General features: G+C 50.4%; 2 protein-coding genes across 2 annotated transcripts; one reads left to right on the forward strand and one right to left on the reverse strand.

Moving 5' to 3' along the window:
* Window positions 1-105: 105 nt before the first annotated feature.
* On the reverse strand, window positions 106-9,693 carry Dsor1 (mitogen-activated protein kinase kinase 1). The gene is made up of 8 exons (XM_071716210.1): window positions 9,033-9,693; window positions 7,852-8,077; window positions 7,663-7,775; window positions 7,327-7,438; window positions 3,392-3,568; window positions 3,107-3,314; window positions 2,849-3,015; window positions 106-2,762 (listed from the first exon to the last, which is right to left on the reverse strand). Exons 1-8 carry the CDS (start codon window positions 9,152-9,154, stop codon window positions 2,646-2,648), a joined length of 1,242 nt encoding a protein of 413 aa, XP_071572311.1. The 5' UTR covers window positions 9,155-9,693; the 3' UTR covers window positions 106-2,645.
* Window positions 3,882-7,332, forward strand: LOC139778314 (sodium/potassium-transporting ATPase subunit alpha). Its single transcript, XM_071716190.1, has one exon. The coding sequence runs from the start codon at window positions 3,882-3,884 to the stop codon at window positions 7,011-7,013; it is 3,132 nt and encodes a 1,043-aa protein (XP_071572291.1). The 3' UTR covers window positions 7,014-7,332.
* Window positions 9,694-22,186: the final 12,493 nt, after the last annotated feature.

Consider the following 22,186-nt stretch of genomic DNA (forward strand, 5'->3'; position numbering starts at 1 on the left):
CCGTTCTCTATCAGAGAAGTCTGTTTTATATCGTTCCATTTTCTCCACTCTCTCGATATCATTAGGTATCCGCACTTGGGTTTTTTTCAGATATCTAGCGTAGAATTACAACATTGATGATTTTATTGTATTTATAATTAATAACGTTTAGACAATGAATCAATACAACTGCAATTATTATGCACATATATGCAACAAGGAATGTGCACATATTTTAATAAGTGCTAGGAATTACGAACTTTGCGCAAAATTATGAATCATCGCTTGATAAAATTGCTAAATTATATTGGCATTTCCATACATATTACGACACGATCTTTTCGCGGATATCTTTCAATCGTGTGTATTGTCTTCCTATGGTAGATAATGGAAACCATTTTACAACAATGTATGCATTATATGCGTTTGTCTTTACTATATTATTGTGTTGCCGTTGATCGCGATATAAACGTAATATGACTTAAATTCTTGAGCGTCTTACGCTCTCATACATATACACACATGGAGAAGTATCTCACGGCATATGTATACACAAGTTATATATACTCTCTCTCTCTCTCTCTCTCTCTCTCTCTCTCTCTTTCGCGCGCGTGTGTGTGTACACATAGAGACACTCGTAATACTTTAAACCGTTGATTAATTTCAAGTCAACCAATGACTTGGACTTAGACAGTCATTACATGCGATATGAGACCAACTTGTAGTAGATCACATGTACAAAATATATTCAGCACAAGACATTTCAACGAACGACAAATCGGTCATCATAATACTATTCGCAATCTATTCGTATTTCCCACAATGATGCTATTGCATTGTTTGCGCACTTTCACCGCTGATGAAATATGTGCCGTCTGTCAACTTTTATATCAATAATAATGTAATCATTGATTAAGCGTTGCACGATTAAATTTCTGTTTAAATTACCGGAAAATTGCAGCAATTTACATTTAACGAAGCATACCGATAAAGATGAGACAATGAAATAAAGAGAACTTCTATTAGCATTTAATTTGGCAAATATTCGTGAATTTCACGTTGACCATAAAATGACAAGACGTTTCTCAAAATACATTTATAAAAATTGCACGATAAGACTTGACATGCAATTGGATGCACAAAAGGTCAATTTTTTCGTTACAGTTGAATCATGTGTATGCACACACACACGCACGCACACGCACGCACACACACGTACGCACGCACGCAGGCACACGCACACATATGTATATTTTATTTTCATTATTCATCAACAAAATGAAAATGTGAGATACTTCGCTCTATTACTATCATGCATTTTATAATTTTAAATTAATATAAAATACCGATAATAAATCCAGTCTTTATCGCACATTTAGCACTAGGAAGGAATCGAAAATATCACCCACTGTACGCACGTATACTTTGCAGCAAAAAAATTTATAATGAAATATTCTAAATCCTATCGAGTATGTAAATAGCTCAATTCGCGTTTTAAAGTATTTCATCATTCGTAATGCAAATCGCGATTATGTGAAAAATCATACAAGTTTCTTTCTACTTTGTACGTTTGCCAATGTACTGAAAGATTGATTATTATGCGATGACAGAATTGATTTTTTTTTACATCTTAAATGTATACAAGAGTCTAATAAATGTAAGTTGATACATTAATGTTGATAAATTCGCAAGCGAATTAATTTCAAGGACTTGAATTATATTATCAAAATATTTTCTCTAGGTTGCCTCTTTTTAAAATGATCACTATGTGAAAAACGCGCGCGCGCGAATGCGCGTATGTATGGGGCACGCACACACGCGCACGTGTATGAATGAACGAGTGAAAATAAAGATTGCAACCGTGTTTAATCAAAGTGTCATGCATCGATATAAAAACAACGGTTTAACGTGATCAAGAATGAAATTTTTGATCGTGTAAATAACGTTTCTACGGATGTCAGGTACAAATCTTATACAAGTAACTCGATCTAATTAATTTTTTCAAACGACGTTCGTAAGTTTAATGCTCATTCGCGCATCCTAATATCATATCACGGGGAACATAATTTGCCCATGAATCTAATAATAAACTTATATTGCAATTTGTTATCTTACATACTTTCAACAGAAGCATAAGACGAACACGTAAAGTGAATCTTACGAAATTAATATTTGGCACAGTGGCGTGCTGCGTACAAATTACTTGGACGAGCAAAGTCCGAGCGAAACGTGACTCCGACTCGCAAGAATCAATTCGCAAGACAAGTATTTCACTTATACATCACGGTGATACTTGACAGATTATTACACATATTACAACGTAGTCGTTTCTCCCTGTAAAACTAAGAAAGTAGCCAAGATACATGACAACGTGGTATCAATTGGATTCCTTACGACTGCCTTTGTAACTAAATCCTTCAGTAATCATTCGCGTAATGCTCAAGAGTGAACAGTGATACCGTGTCGGTCAACAGATCTGGCACATCTACCAAAAGTATTGGTAGGTCTACATTAATTTTGTAAAAAAGATATCGCGCGATATAGGAAAGAAGACGTAAGGGATATACGCCACCGTTTGGCCGAATGAAAACCTAAATGAACTGAGACGTAACTTAGGAGTACTGAACGCGAATATACGTAGTCAAGTATGTAAGAGTTACATTTATTCAGGACTGCACAGTCGACAAGTGCGTTGGCGTAGACGGTTGCAGGTTCAGCGTGCGACACACCCATCCAGCGAGGTCTACGTTCTCCGACTCGGCTTTCTTTATCCACTCGTGATTCTAAAACACACACGTTGGATGACGTTTCTCCTTCCGTCAAGCTGTCAACCGTCAAACGTTTTTATACGAGAAACAGAGGGACGTACCGTCAACGTTTTCAAGTCTGCCCTGTCGTTTGGGTTTCTCTTTAAACACCGATCGGTGAAATCTATGAAAGCGTTGCTGAATAATCCGGATGGCAGTCTCGGCGGTGGTTCATTGACTATCAGTTCCAACAGCTCGAATACCGCCAAGGGCTTGGGAGCGTGCGTGCCTACGCGATAAAGAATTGCATCGATTAACATTCGAAAATACACAACAATGACGATGCGCGACAATGCGTAAATCGAGTAAGTACTAATAACCTTTCGTTGACGGCGTGGACTCCTTGACCTGACGGTCAGCCGGATTCTCCCCGGCGTGTTGCACCCATTCTGAACCGAATATCGAGGCTAGAAGCTTATCATCCGGTGGTGGTATAGGATACATTCCAATTGCCATTTCCACGAGTGACAGTCCGAGCGACCAAATATCGCTCTGCACCGAGTAATGCGATCCCTGGAGTCTTTCTGGCTGTAAAAAAAAAAAACGCTCGATATTAATCTCGACGCGCAATATCATGAGCGTCGACCCCGTGCCGTGGCCCTTACCGACATGTAACTTCGCGTGCCGACGAACGAATGAGCCATCGAATCAATCAGTTGTCCAGAAACGCCAAAGTCGCAGAGTTTGATCTCGCCCGCGCTATTCACCAAGATGTTGCTTGGTTTTACGTCCCGGTGCATTATGGCATGCTTATCTCGCAAGTAGGTTAAACCTTTTAAAACCTGTAAAGGAGAAACGATAGTTTATCGCAAACAAGCGAACAAAGTATACAAAGCTAGTATATTCTCGGACAAGCTGGCAATGAGATGATCTAACGCGGAGATTGTCATTTCACGAATCGTCATCGAGGAGGAGAAGGAGGAGGCGAAGAAGAAGAGGAAGAGAAGAGGAAAGGAAAAGAAGAAGAAGAAGAAGAAGAAGAAGAAGAAGAAGAAGAAGAAGAAGAAGAGAAAGAGAGGTATATTTCTTTTTCCTTTTTTTGCAACCAAGTATCCGCGAGTCTCGACATTGAAAAAGGTTTATTGCGTTAAAGAAATGCAGAGCACTTTGAAGGCGCAGCAAATGGCACAGCAGCCGAATCGCGTATCTTCTATACCGCCGCATCAACCGATTCGCGCGTCCGCCATACACCTGCACAAGAAGAGGTTGACCGAACGGGAGATACAAGAGCTGCATCAGGAATTGGAGACCGTCGACCACGTAATAGCTTTGGAGACTTTGTACGAAAGATTAGGCACGAACGCGGAAACGGGCCTGACACGGGAGCAGGCGCGCAAAATCATGGAACGAGATGGACCGAACGCAATGTCACCGCCCAGGGTCACGCCGGAATACGTCAAATTCCTCAAGTGCATGTTCCACGGATTCGCCTCGTTGCTCTGGGTCTGCGCGATTCTATGCTTCGTCCTGTACGGCGTCACTCATTTGACGCACGAGATCGACACTGGCATCGCATGGCTAGGCATAATCATCGTTTCGATATGCGTCACCTCGGGGGTATTCGCGTACATACAGGAGAGCAAGAATATCAAGGTGATGGAGTCCTTCGAGAAGATGGTGCCCACCTTTGCCACCGTGATCCGTGACGGGGTGAAACTGCGCCTCGGCACGGAGGAGCTGGTTCTGGGCGACCTGGTGGAAATACGCATGGGCGACAAGATTCCGGCCGACATCAGGATAATCGAGTGCCGCGGGCTCAGGGTCGAGAACTCGAGCATCACCGGCGAGAGCGAGCCGGTGGCGCGCACCGATTATCCCACCGACAGAAATCCCCTCGAGTCCGCCAACGTGGCCTTCTCCACGTCGTTCGCGGTGGCGGGTGACGGCAAAGGGATCGTGATCGCCACGGGCGATCGCACCATGATAGGCCGTCTGGCCGGTCTCACGTCGCAGCTCACTAAGATCGAGACGCCGATCGCTAAGGAGATCAGGCATTTCGTCGAAATTATCACGATCGTGGCGGTTCTGTGCGGCCTGGGGTTTTTCGGCCTGTCGCTGCTGCTCGAACCGAATCTCGTGCGAGCGTTTACCTATCTGCTCGGCATAGTTATCGCCAATGTGCCCGAGGTGCTGCTGGTGACCGTGACGACAGTCTTGACGCTGACCGCCCAGAAGATGGCGAGTAAGAACTGCCTGGTGAAGAATCTGGAGGCGGTTGAGACTCTAGGCTCGACGTCGGCCATCTGCTCCGACAAGACGGGCACGCTCACGCAGAACAAGATGTCCGTATCTAATTTGTGGTTCGGCCACACCAGGTATAACTTTCCGCCGGGCGAGAGAATCGGCGTCGAGAGGGACCTGCTGCTGGAGAAGCCGGCTTTCGGCGTCATGTTACGTGCCGCTACTCTCTGTCTGCGTGCCGAGTTTACCGCCGAATCCTTCATGCTGGCGCCCATCGAGGAGCGCGAGATCATCGGTGACGCGTCCGAGACCGGTATCCTCAAGTTTTGCGAGCACATCCATCCGACGCAGAGGTACCGCGAGGCTCATTCGAAGGTCGCCGAGATCCCCTTCAGCTCCACGACCAAGTATCAGATGTCGATACACCGGGACGCCTACGGTTATACGATGATATTGAAAGGCGCCCCGGAGGTGATCCTGGACAATTGCGCGACGATCCTGACGGCGGACGGAGAGACGAGGGAGATGGCCGCCAACGATTACGCGATATCCCGTCGAGCCTGCACCGAGTTGGGTTACCTCGGCGAGCGCGTTCTAGCTTACTGCGACCTGCATCTACCCGCCAGCGTGTACGGGCCGAATTACAAGTTCGACACCGACTCGCCCGCGTCCTACAACTTTCCCGTCAAGGGATACAGATTTGTCGGGCTGATAAGTCTGCAGGATCCCCCGAGGCCCGGCGTGCCCGAGGCGGTGCACAAATGCCGCACCGCCGGTATCAAGGTGATTATGGTGACGGGTGATCATCCGGTGACGGCGATGGCGATCGCCAAGAAAGTGGGTATCATAAGCGAAGGCCACGAGACTCGTTACGAGCGAGCGGTCCTGCGAGACAAGTCTTATTCGCAAGTGACCGACTCGCAACAAGCGGTCACTCCTCCGCCGGACACCGCCGCCGCGATTGTCATCACCGGTGCCGAATTGAGGAACATGGATGCGAGCGAGCTCGACGACGTTATACGCCGTTACGAGGAGATCGTGTTCGCGAGGACGTCGCCGCAGCAAAAGCTGCTAATCGTGGAGAGCTGCCAACGGCTGGGAGAGATCGTCGCGGTCACCGGCGACGGTGTCAACGATTCACCGGCGTTGCGGAAGGCCGACATAGGAGTAGCGATGGGGATCGCCGGTTCCGACGTTGCCAAGAACGCCGCGGATATGATACTCATGGACGACAATTTTGCGTCGATCGTCACCGGTGTCGAGGAGGGCCGCCTGATATTCGACAACTTGAAGAAATCGATCGCGTACACGTTAACGTCGAGCGTGCCGGAGATGTTGCCGATGTTGAGCGGCCTGTTACTCGCGATTCCCCTACCGTTGGTCATCGAACTGGTAATCTGCATAGACGTCGGCACCGACCTGGTTCCCGCGATCGCTCTCGCCTACGAGTTGCCCGAGTCTGATATAATGCGCCGGGCGCCGAGAAACCCTCAGTACGACAAACTGGTCAACAAGCGTCTGATATCCATCACCTACGGCCAGATAGGAATGACGCAGTCGTTGGCCGGATTTTACACTTACTTCATGGTACTTATGTTGAACGGCTTTATGCCCGATCGTCTGTTGGGGTTGCGAATAGAATGGGAGAACCCATCCATCAACGATCTACAAGATTCCTGGGGCCAAACGTGGACTTACGAAAATCGAATGAATCTCTTGATGGAGGCGCAAAGCGGATACTTCCTTTCTATCGTTATAACGCAAATGATAGATCTGGTCATGTGCAAGACCAGGCGCAATTCCATCTTTCAACAAGGAATGACCAACTGGTTCGTCAACTTTTCCTTTGTTTTCGAAGTTATTCTAACGGGGATCTTGCTCTATATCCCAGGTACGGAATACGTATTGAAGACCATGCCACTGATGGCCTATTGGTACTGGCCTTGCCTGCCGCTCGGTGCATTTCTTTGGATCTACGACGAATTGAGACGTCTGTGTATTCGTCTTTTTCCAGGTGGAATCATGGAAAGAGAAACGTATTATTGACATCCTTCTTTCCGATTACGATTCCATAGGGAAGAACCGAACGATTACTCGCAGATAACTGTCCGTTCGTCAAATAATTTACATACTCGTAACTACTATCCGTTACGCGCGAGTCTCACATCTCGAGCGTGTTATCATTCACGATTAGACGATCAGAATTTACCGTTACGAGACTACGGTATTTCTTATCATTATTATTATTATTATTTAGTTGGAAGAGTAATCGTCATTACGATAGAATTTATCCTAATTGCGAGATCCTCTTTCTCTCTTTTCCTCTTTATTTATATCAATAATAAAAAATCTGACTTACAGCACACGTGATTGTACTTATCATGGATTCTGGAATTCGTCCTGCTCTTTTCATTATTTGGTCTAATGATCCACCATCCATATATTCCATACATATACAAATTTCTCCACCACTGAAATAGATAGCGTCGTGTATATTCACATAGCTATGAGTCCCCTCCCCCCAACATACATATACACGTGTATCTATGGTCTCACACACACACACACACACACACACACACACACACACACACGCGCGCGCGCGCGCGCGCGCGCACACACACACACACACACACACACACGCGCGTGTCCCGAGAAATATTTGAAAATATAAATAGCTGTTAAAAGTGTTTACCTGCAAAAAGCACCATAAAATCCAACTATATGTGCAAAGTTACATTCGTGAAGGACTTTTAATTCTCTAATTATTTGCTTCTTAATGAGTGGCTTCACTTCCAAGCGTATTTGCTGAAAAGTAAAAAAAAGAAATTGCTAGTGCTCCGCAAATGTCTATGACTTTGTAAGTATACGAGTCCCCATTTACCTTCATCGCCATTATAACACCAAATTTTTTATGTTTGACTTTCGAAACAACACCACCATTACCGGAACCCAAGTCACTTAATTTTTCAAAGTCCTCGCCGCAAAGTTCTCCAACTCTTTGTTTCTGTCCCAGAAAGCTCTCTAGTCGTCTCCTTTGTTCCTCGTCCATTTCCAGCTCCTCCAGTCTCTCTTGGAGTGCCGCTATGTTGAATGTATCCCTCATGCCACTGTGAAAAATTATAATCTTAGAATTAAGATCACAAACTTGCAGATAATAATTTTGTAACGGCGTACATATACATAAACTTTACAAACTCGAGCAGTACACAGGTCAATAATAAATAGGTTTATGGAGAATTTGGCAACCATTTTCAAGTTAATCGGGATCGAATACACATTGAGACATCCTTGAGTCGTAAACATTCCTTGCAACCTAGAGCTCTAAGAGCTTACTTATTATATATATATATATATATATATATATATATATATATATATATATATATATATATATCTATCTGAGACAATAGGCCTGTTTTTTTAGCTGAACTTGTATAGTAATTTTTTCTCTTTTTCTTTTCACGTTGGAGAAAAAAAAGAGAAAACATGAACCGTGTAAGTAGGTTGAGCTAAAGAGAACAGGCCTAATTTTTACATCAAAGTTCTAGTATAGATGAGGTGGAATTATCGTATGTGAAACACATAATAGGTGCTTTCTATTTACATCTAAACTCAGATAATTCTCACTTGTGACGTCGTTCTATCCTTTTTGGTAATTAATGAATAATAAAGACAGAATGATGTCACAAGTGGAAAGCATCTAATAGTTGCTTTCCATTTACATCAAAACTCAGGTAATTCTCACTTGTGACACTCATAACTCAGTTAAATGCACGTTCTTTTTGCAAGCTGGCAAGTGAGATTCAACTGAGTTTTTATCCACAATCGAGACCATGTGCTTTAACGAAACTAATAGACTCACATTAAAAGTGAGGCTATGGACCTGTATTATTATGCGATAGCTTTGTCACCAAAATAAGCAGGTAAATACAAAATGACATATCTTACCTGAGTATAAAATACTCACATTACTGAGTGACTCGGATCACTTGAGTGTGGAAATGGAAAGCAACTAATATTGGTACTACTCGAAACTACTTGAAGGATTGTTCGTGGACTTACTCGGGCATCTCTGCAGGTTCCGGGTACGCAGGTAAAGGTGGAACCGGTGGCGACGGTGATGCTTCTGGTACCGGTTCTATTGACCCAGGTGGTAACGTCAAGTTGAGTTTGTTCTTTGACATTTTGGCCGTTTAAAAGTGTTTAGAAGAAACAAACGTTACACTACGAGATTATCACTCGACACACAGACGTGAACTTGCGGATCATGCAAGATTGATCTGTCTCATGTAGCCTATTTCTTTTTCCTTTCAACGAATAACCAAGACAGATCCGTTATCGGATGGTAAAATAATTAACCGTGTCCGTCAATATTCCGCAATTTTCGCGCAAATCACAATGCTCGCGCAAATTTCGCGGCGGTATTCATCGTGCGTATTTCTTTTCGCGTGCATTCATAAGCAGAACGTTCGGTCGGTCGGCACTTAGTATATACGTACAGTGACAAGAGCGAACTGTCAAATCGCAAGTCGACAAATCTTTTCGTTATCTAAAGATTTCATTATTCCGCGAGAGACGTTTCTATTACGTGACAGACGCGGGCAATCGCAAAGTACACGACAAGGAGGAAATATGTCGCTAACCTAGCGACAAGGGTGTGGAACACTAGCGAAAATCAAGAAAAGAGGTTATACGAATCTTCGCGGGAACAGTAAGGAGCGGATGCATCTAACATCACTATACCCAGTACTCACTGAGCAGCTGAGGCACCAGTCGAACGGGATTGGTTCATACTTATTGATTTAAATGATTCAGCAAATCACGTTCGATCGTTACCTTACTGCTCAACATGAGGTCTGTTTATGTTGCTTACACTTCTTGCACTAAAAATCTTCGCGCTCTCTCTCACTCTCTCTCTCTCTCTCTCTTTCTCTCTCTCCAACGTCCAACGAATATATACTTATCTCGTTTTAAGTGCAAAAACTTTTAGGGATTTCGAGCAACACGCACAAACCTAAGGCTGCGTTCCCACTATACGCGTCGCGCGTCGCGCGTCACGTCGTCTGTCGTTAACCAATCTAAACATCCCGTCACAAGTAATGTAATAAAATGGGATGTTTTGATTGGTTAACGACAGACGACGCGACGCGCGACGCGTATAGTGGGAACGCAGCCTATGGCTGAGTTTCCACTGAGCGCGTCACGCGTCGTCGCGTCGTCTGTCGTTAACCAATCCAAACATCCCATCACAAATAATGTAATAAAATTGGATGTTTTGATTGGTCGCGACGGATGACGCGACGCGTGACGCGCTCAGTGGAAACTCAGCCTGAGTAATGCATCGTCGTTCGGCGTAGTGATTGTCTAAAGCCTTGTGTACACGATACTAGAAATCGGTCCGAGTTTCGGTTTAAGCCAATCAACTTGCAGCTCTTACAGAAAAGCAGCAGTTTCATTGGCTTAAACTGAAACTCGGACCGATTTCTAGTATTGTGTACACAAGGCTTTAGACAATCACAACGCCGAACGACGATGCATTACTCAGGCTGAGTTTCCACTGAGCGCGTCACGCGTCGCGTCATCCGTCGCGACCAATCAAAACATCCAATTTTATTACATTATTTGTGATGGGATGTTTGGATTGGTTAACGACAGACGACGCGACGACGCGTGACGCGCTCAGTGAAAACTCAGCCTTACGTGAAGAGAAAGCTTTAAGGCCCGGTCTACAATGGGTGTTATTCTCCTTGCGGTCAAAGAATAATGAACTGTGATTGGCCAATTCTTACGACTTACGACTTAAAACATCCATTGTAGACCGGGTCTAAGGCCGGTATTCATAGTCGGTTCTTATTTTGAGATCGTCTTAAGGCCATTGCACGTAACAAAGTTTTAGTCATAATCGTAGGGCCGTAATAAAATAGACCAATCACACTCGATTATTCTTCGAACTCAAGGAGAATAATCGACTGTGATTGGTCTATTTTCTTACGGCCTTACGATTATGACTAAAACTTTGTTACGTGCAATGGCCTTTAAGATGTTAATACGGCTCTGTGATTGGTTAATATTATCTTAAGATTATACTTAAAAGGATCCTATAGCGAAGACCGAACTTCCTCGATGTCGATAATGTCAACATTTCTAATCCTGTTTTCTATGTTATATATCTATATCTGTCCTTGTCTAACGAGAGGCATCTGTCCTTGTTTGGTTAATTTTAAGGGTACGATTGAAATTAGATACGCCCGTGTTTCTACTATAACTAACTGAATATATTTGTATGATACGAGTTACAATAGCCTAGTTTACACCGATCTCTTGATACGCGTATCAAATAGTATATTCGAGCTTATCAGCCAATAATCAAACTAATTTACTAGTTATAAACTATTTAATACGCGTATTAAGTGATCGGTGTAAACTAGGCCAATAAGTATGTCCGACGAAAGAGTGTTACTACGCTTCTGAGAAAGAAAGCTCGCTACTGCGAGGGATCACGGGGAATCCTTTGTGAACGCTTCCCAATGCTGCGTTCTGATAGACTGTTCTAAGCCGGTCGCTGGTTTGTCGTGTTTATGCGGCTGTAGCCACACTTGTTCGATTGCTGCGCCATCTCTCGCTACATGCAATACTGCTTATCCTATCAACCTGCATGTGCTTTTGCACATATAAAAGTTAAAAGCTTGACATTATTTTCTAGACTTCTATCGTAGTAATTGCACGATATTGTTCTTCAATATTTTCCCTAGTTCGTACCGTACTCCTGGGCTCCGCACTCCCGGCGTCTCAATTTGTATATAAAACTGCAGTATTTTTGTATATAAGCAAATATTGTCGTCAGTGACAGCTCTATGTGCCCAAATTTTTAATTTTTTTTTCGTTTTGGATGTAAAACCGATCCTAGTCCTCTACATTTTTGTGCATACATAAATTCTGTATAAAAATGTTGCAATTCCGTAAAGCCAATTAAAAGTTGTATGCTTTTAACTAAATGTCGGTAATTACTGCCACTATAGGATCCCCTTAAGCGGGGAGCACACTTCTGTACAACGCATAATGCGTAAGCATAACAAAATTGATTGGTCCATACACGTGCATAAAGAAATAAACCAATCAGTTCTCTTATGCTTACGTATAATGCGTTATGCAAAAGTCTGTATTTCCTGATTTAAGCGGGGAGCACACACTTCTGCACAACGCATAATGTGTAAGCATAAGAAAATTGATTGGTCCATACACATGTGCATAAGGAAATAGACCAATCAGTTTTCTTATGCTTACATATTAGGCGTTATGCAAAAGTCTGTGTTCCCCGCTTTACACGAAGTGGACGAAGAAAAACAAAGATCACAGAGATTGTAGAGCGGTAAGTCAACTTGGTAAATCGACTTGGTAGCCAGGAGCCACCAGCCATCCTTCGGCGTGCGTTTAATCCAACGGCCATCTCCGGCGTGCGTTTAATCCATTGGCCATCTACCAGCCATTTTCCGGCGTGCGTTTAATCCACCGGCCATCCTCCAGCGTGCGTATAATCCATCGGCCATCCACCAGCCCTCCTCCGGCGTGCGTTTAATCCACCGGCCATCCTCCCGGGTTCGTTTAATCCATCGGCCATTTTCCGGCGTGCGTTTAATCCACCGGTTATCCTCCGGCGTGCGTTAAATCCACCGGCCATTCTCCGGCGTGCGTATAATCCATCGGCCATCCACCAGCCATCCTCCGGCGTGCGTTTAATCCACCGGCCATCCTCCGGCGTGCGTTTAATCCATCGGCCATCCACCAGCCATTCTCCGGCGTGCGTTTAATCCAACGGCCATCCTCCGGCATGCGTTTAATCCATCGGCCATCCACCAGCCATTTTCCGGCGTGCGTTTAATCCACCGGCCATCCTCCGGCGAGCGTTTAATCCATCGGCCATCCACCAGCCATTCTCCGGCGTGCGTTTAATACACCGGCCATCTTCCGGCGTGCGTATAATCCATCGGCCATCCACCAGCCATCCTCCGGCGTGCGTTTATTCCATCGGCCATCCTCCGTCGTGCGTTTAATCCATCGGCCATCCACCAGCCATCTTCCGGCGTGCGTTGAATCCACCGGCCATCTTCCGGCGTGCGTTTAATCCATCGGCCATCCATCAGCCATCCTCCGGCGTGCGTTTAATCCATCGGCCATCCACTAGCCATCCTCTGGCGTGCGTTTAATCCACCGGCCATCCTCCGGCGTGCGTTTAATCCATCGGCCATCCACCAGCCATCCTCCGGGTTCGTATAATCCATCGGCCATCCTCCGGGGTGCGTTTAAACCACTGGTCATCCTCCGGCGTGCGTTTAATCCATCGGCCATCCACCAGCCATCCTCCGGGTTCGTATAATCCATCGGCCATCCTCCGGGGTGCGTTTAATCCACAGGCCATCCTCCGGCGTACGTTTAATTCATCGGCCATCCACCAGCCATCCTCCGGGTTCGTATAATCCATCGGCCATTCTCCGAGGTGCGTTTAATCCACCGGCCATCCTCCGGCGTGCGTTTAATTTATCGGCCATCCACAAGCCATCCTCCGGGTTCGCATAATCCATCGGCCATCCTCCGGGGTGCGATTAATCCACCGGCCATCCTCAGGCGTGCGTTTAATTTATCGGCCATCCACCAGCCATTCTCCGGGTTCGTATAATCCATCGGCCATCTTCCGGCGTGCGTTTAATCCATCGGCCATCCACCAGCCATTCTCCGGAGTGCGTTTAATCCACCGGCCATCCTCCGGCGTGCGTTTAATCCATCGGCCATCCACCAGCCATCCTCCGGCGTGCGTTCAATCCATCGGCCATCTTCCGGCGAGCGTTTAATCCATCGGGGATTCACCAGCCATCCTCCGGCGTGAGTTCAATCCACCGGCCATCCTCCGGCGTGCGTTCAATCCACCGGCCATCCTCCGGCGTGCGTTTAATCCATCGGCCATCCACCAGCCATCTTCCGGCGTGCGTTTAATCCACCGGCCATCCTCCGGGGTGCGTTTAAACCACTGGTCATCCTCCGGCGTGCGTTTAATCCATCGGCCATCCACCAGCCATCCTCCGGCGTGCGTTTAATCCACCGGCCATCCTCCGGCGTGCGTTTAATCCATCGGCCATCCACCAGCCATCTTCCGGCGTGCGTTCAATCCACCGGCCATCCTCCGGCGTGCGTTTAATCCATCGGCCATCCACCAGCCATTCTCCGGCGTGCGTTTAATCCACCGGCCATCCTCCGGCGTGCGTTTAATCCATCGGCGATCCACCAGCCGTCCTCCGGCGTGCGTTGAATCCATCAGCCATCCACCAGCCATCCTCCGGCATGCGTTCAATCCACCGGCCATCCTCCGGCGTGCGTTTAATCCATCGGCCATCCACCAGCCATCCTCCGGCGTGCGTTCAATCCACCGGCCATCCTCTGGCGAGCGTTTAATCCATCGGCCATCCACCAGCCATCCTCTGGCGTGCGTTTAATCCACCGGCCATCCTCCGGCGAGCGTTTAGTCCATCGGCCATCCACCAGCCATCTTCCGGCGTGCGTTCAATCCACCGTCCATCCTCCGGAGTGCGTTTAATCCATCGGCCATCCACCAACCATCCTCCGGCGTGCGTTTAATACATCGGCCATTTTCCGTCGTGCGTTTAATCCATCGGCTATCCACCAGCCATCCTCCGGCGTGCGTTTATTCCATCGGCCATTCACCAGCCATCCTCCGGCGTGCCTTCAATCCACCGGCCATCCTCTGGTGAGCGTTTAATCCATCGGCCATCCACCAGCCATCCTCCGGCGTGCGTTTAATCCACCGGCCATCTTCCGGCGAGCGTTTAATCCATCGGCCATCCACCAGCCATTCTCCGGCGTGCGTTTAATCCACCGGCCAACCTCCGGCGTGCGTATAATCCATCGGCCATCCACCAGCCATCCTCCGGCGTGCGTTTAATCCACCGGCCATCCTCCCGGGTTCGTTTAATCCATCGGCCATTTTCCGGCGTGCGTTTAATCCACCGGTTATCCTCCGGCGTGCGTTAAATCCACCGGCCATTCTCCGGCGTGCGTATAATCCATCGGCCATCCACCAGCCATCCTCCGGCGTGCGTTTAATCCACCGGCCATCCTCCGGCGTGCGTTTAATCCATCGGCCATCCACCAGCCATTCTCCGGCGTGCGTTTAATCCAACGGCCATCCTCCGGCATGCGTTTAATCCATCGGCCATCCACCAGCCATCCTCCGGCGTGCGTTTAATCCACCGGCCATCCTCCGGCGAGCGTTTAATCCATCGGCCATCCACCAGCCATTCTCCGGCGTGCGTTTAATCCACCGGCCATCCTCCGGCGTGCGTATAATCCATCGGCCATCCACCAGCCATCCTCCGGCGTGCGTTTAATCCATCGGCCATTTTCCGTCGTGCGTTTAATCCATCGGCCATCCACCAGCCATCCTCCGGCGTGCGTTGAATCCACGGCCATCTTCCGGCGTGCGTTTAATCCATCGAGCATCCATCAGCCATCCTCCGGCGTGCGTTTAATCCATCGGCCATCAACTAGCCATCCTCTGGCGTGCGTTTAATCCACCGGCCATCCTCCGGCGAGCGTTTAATCCATCGGCCATCCACCAGCCATCCTCCGGCGTGCGTTTAATCCACCGGCCATCTTCCGGCGATCGTTTAATCCATCGGCCATCCACCAGCCATTCTCCGGCGTGCGTTTAATCCACCGGCCATCCTCCGGCGTGCGTATAATCGATCGGCCATCCACCAGCCATCCTCCGGCGTGCGTTTAATCCATCGGCCATCCACCAGCCATCCTCCGGCGTGCGTTTAATCCATCGGCCATCCACCAGCCATCCTCCGGCGTGCGTTCAATCCACCGGCCGTCCTCTGGCGAGCGTTTAATCCATCGGCCATCCACCAGACATCCTCTGGCGTGCGTTTAATCCACCGGCCATCCTCCGGCGAGCGTTTAATCCATCGGCCATCCACCAGCCATCCTCCGGCGAGCGTTTAATCCATCGGCCATCCACCAGCCATTCTCCGGCGTGCGTTTAATCCACCGGCCGTCCTCTGGCGAGCGTTTAATCCATCGGCCATCCACCAGACATCCTCTGGCGTGCGTTTAATTCACCGGCCATCCTCCGGCGAGCGTTTAATCCATCGGCCATCCACCAGCCATCCTCCGGCGTGCGTTTAATCTACCGGCCATCCTCCGGCGTGCGTTTAATCCATCGGCCATCCTCCGTCGTGCGTTTAATCCATCGGCCATCCACCAGCCATCCTCCGGCGTGCGTTCAATCCACCGGCCATCCTCTGGCGAGCGTTTAATCCATCGGCCATCCACCAGCCATCCTCTGGCGTGCGTTTAATCCACCGGCCATCCTCCGGCGAGCGTTTAATCCATCGGCCATCCACCAGCCATTCTCCGGCGTGCGTTTAATCCACCGGCCATCCTCCGGCGTGCGTATAATCCATCGGCCATCCACCAGCCATCCTCCGGCGTGCGTTTAATCCATCGGCCATTTTCCGTCGTGCGTTTAATCCATCGGCCATCCACCAGCCATCCTCCGGCGTGCGTTGAATCCACCGGCCATCTTCCGGCGTGCGTTTAATCCATCGAGCATCCATCAGCCATCCTCCGGCGTGCGTTTAATCCATCGGCCATCAACTAGCCATCCTCTGGCGTGCGTTTAATCCACCGGCCATCCTCCGGCGAGCGTTTAATCCATCGGCCATCCACCAGCCATCCTCCGGCGTGCGTTTAATCCACCGGCCATCTTCCGGCGATCGTTTAATCCATCGGCCATCCACCAGCCATTCTCCGGCGTGCGTTTAATCCACCGGCCATCCTCCGGCGTGCGTATAATCGATCGGCCATCCACCAGCCATCCTCCGGCGTGCGTTTAATCCATCGGCCATCCACCAGCCATCCTCCGGCGTGCGTTTAATCCATCGGCCATCCACCAGCCATCCTCCGGCGTGCGTTCAATCCACCGGCCGTCCTCTGGCGAGCGTTTAATCCATCGGCCATCCACCAGCCATCCTTTGGCGTGCGTTTAATCCACCGGCCATCCTCCGGCGAGCGTTTAATCCATCGGCCATCCACCAGCCATCCTCCGGCGAGCGTTTAATCCATCGGCCATCCACCAGCCATTCTCCGGCGTGCGTTTAATCCACCGGCCGTCCTCTGGCGAGCGTTTAATCCATCGGCCATCCACCAGACATCCTCTGGCGTGCGTTTAATTCACCGGCCATCCTCCGGCGAGCGTTTAATCCATCGGCCATCCACCAGCCATCCTCCGGCGTGCGTTTAATCTACCGGCCATCCTCCGGCGTGCGTTTAATCCATCGGCCATCCTCCGTCGTGCGTTTAATCCATCGGCCATCCACCAGCCATCCTCCGGCGTGCGTTCAATCCACCGGCCATCCTCTGGCGAGCGTTTAATCCATCGGCCATCCACCAGCCATCCTCTGGCGTGCGTTTAATCCACCGGCCATCCTCCGGCGAGCGTTTAATCCATCGGCCATCCACCGGCCATCCTCCGGCGTGCGTTGAATCCATCGGCCATCCACCAGCCATCCTCCGGCGTGCGTTCAATCCACCGGCCATCCTCTGGCGAGCGTTTAATCCATCGGCCATCCACCAGCCATCCTCTGGCGTGCGTTTAATCCACCGGCCATCCTCCGGCGAGCGTTTAATCCATCGGCCATCCACCGGCCATCCTCCGGCGTGCGTTGAATCCATCGGCCATCCACCAGCCATCCTCCGGCGTGCGTTTAATCCACCGGCCATCCTCCGGCGTGCGTTTAATCCATCGGCCATCCACCAGCCATTCTCCGGCGTGCGTTTAATCCACCGGCCATCCTCCGGCGTGCGTTTAATCCATCGGTGATCCACCAGCCGTCCTCCGGCGTGCGTTGAATCCATCGGCCATCCACCAGCCATCCTCCGGCGTGCGTTCAATCCACCGGCCATCCTCCGGCGTGCGTTTAATCCATCGGCCATCCACCAGCCATCCTCCGGCGTGCGTTTAATCCACCGGCCATCCTCCGGCGAGCGTTTAATCCATCGGCCATCCACCAGCCATCCTCTGGCGTGCGTTTAATCCACCGGCCATCCTCCGGCGAGCGTTTAATCCATCGGCCATCCACCAGCCATCCTCCGGCGTGCGTTGAATCCACCGGCCAATTTCCGGCGAGCGTTTAATCCATCGGCCATCCACCAGCCATCCTCCGGCGTGCGTTTAATCCACCGGCCATTTTCCGGCGAGCGTTTAATTTATCGGCCATCCACCAGCCATTCTCCGGCGTGCGTTTAATCCACCGGCCATCCTCCGGCGTGCGTATAATCCATCGGCCATCCACCAGCCATCCTCCGGCGTGCGTTTAATCCATCGGCCATCCTCCGTCGTGCGTTTAATCCATCGGCCATCCATCAGCCATCCTCCGGCGTGCGTTTAATCCATCGGCCATCCACCAGCCATCCTCCGGCGTGCGTTCAATCCACCGGCCATCCTCTGGCGAGCGTTTAATCCATCGGCCATCCACCAGCCATCCTCTGGCGTGCGTTCAATCCACCGGCCATCCTCCGGCGATGCGTTTAATCCATCGGCCATCCACCAGCCATCATCCGGCGTGCGTTTAATTCACCGGTCATCCTCCGGCGTGCGTTTAATCCATCGGCCATTCACCAGCTCCTCCGGCGTGCGTTTAATCTATCGGCCATTCCTCCCGGGTTTGTTTAATCCTATCGGCATTATCCTCCGGCGTGCGTTTTAATCCACCGGCTTATCCTCCGGCGTGCGTTGAATCCATCGGCCATCCACCAGCCATCCTCCGGCGTGCGTTTAATCCACCGGCCATCCTCCGGCGTGCGTTTAATCCATCGGCCATCCACCAGCCATTCTCCGGCGTGCGTTTAATCCAACGGCCATCCTCCGGCATGCGTTTAATCCATCGGCCATCCACCAGCCATCCTCCGGCGTGCGTTTAATCCACCGGCCATCCTCCGGCGAGCGTTTAATCCATCGGCCATCCACCAGCCATTCTCCGGCGTGCGTTTAATCCACCGGCCATCCTCCGGCGTGCGTATAATCCATCGGCCATCCACCAGCCATCCTCCGGCGTGCGTTTAATCCATCGGCCATCCACCAGCCATCCTCCGGCGTGCGTTTAATCCATCGGCCATCCACCAGCCATCCTCCGGCGTGCGTTTAATCCATCGGCCATCCACCAGCCATCCTCCGGCGTGCGTTCAATCCACCGGCCATCCTCTGGAGAGCGTTTAATCCATCGGCCATCCACCAGCCATCATCTGGCGTGCGTTTAATCCACCGGCCATCCTCCGGCGAGCGTTTAATCCATCGGCCATCCACCAGCCATCCTCCGGCGTGCGTTGAATCCACCGGCCAATCTCCGGCGAGCGTTTAATCCATCGGCCATCCACCAGCCATCCTCCGGCGTGCGTTTAATCCACCGGCCATTTTCCGGCGAGCGTTTAATCCATCGGCCATCCACCAGGCATTCTCCGGCGTGCGTTTAATCCACCGGCCATCCTCCGGCGTGCGTATAATCCATTGGCCATCCACCAGCCATCCTCCGGCGTGCGTTTAATCCATCGGCCATCCTCCGTCGTGCGTTTAATCCATCGGCCATCCATCAGCCATCCTCCGGCGTGCGTTTAATCCATCGGCCATCCACCAGCCATCCTCCGGCGTGCGTTCAATCCACCGGCCATCCTCTGGCGAGCGTTTAATCCATCGGCCATCCACCAGCCATCCTCTGGCGTGCGTTTAATCCACCGGCCATCCTCCGGCGAGCGTTTAGTCCATCGGCCATCCACCAGCCATCTTCCGGCGTGCGTTCAATCCACCGTCCATCCTCCGGAGTGCGTTTAATCCATCGGCCATCCACCAACCATCCTCCGGCGTGCGTTTAATCCATCGGCCATTTTCCGTCGTGCGTTTAATCCATCGGCCATCCACCAGCCATCCTCCGGCGTGCGTTAATTCCATCGGCCATTCACCAGCCATCCTCCGGCGTGCCTTCAATCCACCGGCCATCCTCTGGTGAGCGTTTAATCCATCGGCCATCCACCAGCCATCCTCCGGCGTGCGTTTAATCCACCGGCCATCTTCCGGCGAGCGTTTAATCCATCGGCCATCAACCAGCCATTCTCCGGCGTGCGTTTAATCCACCGGCCATCCTCCAGCGTGCGTATAATCCATCGGCCATCCACCAGCCATCCTCCGGCGTGCGTTTAATCCACCGGCCATCCTCCCGGGTTCGTTTAATCCATCGGCCATTTTCCGGCGTGCGTTTAATCCACCGGTTATCCTCCGGCGTGCGTTAAATCCACCGGCCATTCTCCGGCGTGCGTATAATCCATCGGCCATCCACCAGCCATCCTCTGGCGTGCGTTTAATCCACCGGCCATCCTCCGGCGTGCGTTTAATCCATCGGCCATCCACCAGCCATTCTCCGGCGTGCGTTTAATCCAACGGCCATCCTCCGGCATGCGTTTAATCCATCGGCCATCCACCAGCCATTTTCCGGCGTGCGTTTAATCCACCGGCCATCCTCCGGCGAGCGTTTAATCCATCGGCCATCCACCAGCCATTCTCCGGCGTGCGTTTAATCCACCGGCCATCTTCCGGCGTGCGTATAATCCATCGGCCATCCACCAGCCATCCTCCGGCGTGCGTTTATTCCATCGGCCATTCTCCGTCGTGCGTTTAATTTATCGGCCATCCACCAGCCATCCTCCGGCGTGCGTTGAATCCACCGGCCATCTTCCGGCGTGCGTTTAATCCATCGGCCATCCATCAGCCATCCTCCGGCGTGCGTTTAATCCATCGGCCATCCACTAGCCATCCTCTGGCGTGCGTTTTATCCACCGGCCATCCTCCGGCGAGCGTTTAATCCATCGGCCATCCACCAGCCTTCCTCCGGCGTGCGTTTAATCCACCGGCCATCTTCCGGCGAGCGTTTAATCCATCGGCCATCCACCAGCCATTCTCCGGCGTGCGTTTAATCCACCGGCCATCCTCTGGCGTGCGTATAATCGATCGGCCATCCACAAGCCATCCTCCGGCGTGCGTTTAATCCATCGGCCATCCACCAGCCATCTTCCGGAGTGCGTTTAATCCATCGGCCATCCACCAACCGTCCTCCGGCGTGCGTTTAATCCACCGACCATCCTCCGGCGTGCGTTTAATCCACCGGCCATTCTCCGACGTGCGTTTAATCCACCGGTCATCCTCCGGGGTGCGTTTAATCCACCGGCCATCCTCCGGCGTGCGTTTAATCCACCGGCCATCCTCCGGCGTGCGTTTAATCCACCGGCCATAGGCGATAGGCGAAAGGCGATAGGGCGATAGGTGAAAAAGTGATAGGCGATAGGCGATAGGGCGATAGGTGATAAAGGTTATAGGCGATAGGCGATAGGCGGATAGGGCGATAAATGATAGAGGTGATAGGCAATAGGCGATAGGCGGATAGAGCGATAGGTGATATAGGTAATAGGCGATAGGCGGATAAGGAGATAGGTGATAGAGGTGATAGGCGATAGGCGATAGGCGGATAGGGCGATAGGTGATAGAGGTGATAGGCAATAGGCGATAGGCGATAGGCGATAGGGCGATAGGTGATAGAGGTGATAGGCGATAGGCGATAGGCGATAGGGCGATAGGTGATAGAGGTGATAGGCGATAGGCGATAGGGCGATAGGTGATAGAGGTGATAGGCGATAGGCGATAAGCGATAGGGCGATAGGTGTTAGAGGTGATAGGCGATAGGCGATAGGCGATAGGGCGATAGGCGATAGGGCGATAGGTGATAGAGGTGATAGGCGATAGGCGATAGGCGATAGGGCGATAGGTGATAGAGGTGATAGGCGATAGGCAATAGGCGATAAGGCGATAGGTGATAGAGGTGATAGGCGATAGGCGATAGGCGATAGGGCAATAGGTGATAGAGGTGATAGGCGATAGGCGATAGGCGATAGGGCGATAGGTGATAAAGGTGATAGGCGATAGGCGATAGGGCGATAGGTGATAGAGGTGATAGGCGATAGGCGATAGGCGATGGGGCGATAGGTGATAGAGTTGATAGGCAATAGGCGATAGGCGATAGGCGATAGGGCGATAGGTGATAGGTGATAGGTGATAGGGTGATAGGTGATAGAGTGATAGGTGATAAGGTGATAGGTGATAG

Source organism: Temnothorax nylanderi, unplaced genomic scaffold (genome assembly GCF_030848795.1).
Source record: "Temnothorax nylanderi isolate EJ_2023f unplaced genomic scaffold, tnyl_v1.0 TNYL_tig0179_pilon, whole genome shotgun sequence".
In the NCBI taxonomy this organism is placed as follows: Eukaryota; Metazoa; Arthropoda; class Insecta; order Hymenoptera; family Formicidae; genus Temnothorax; species Temnothorax nylanderi.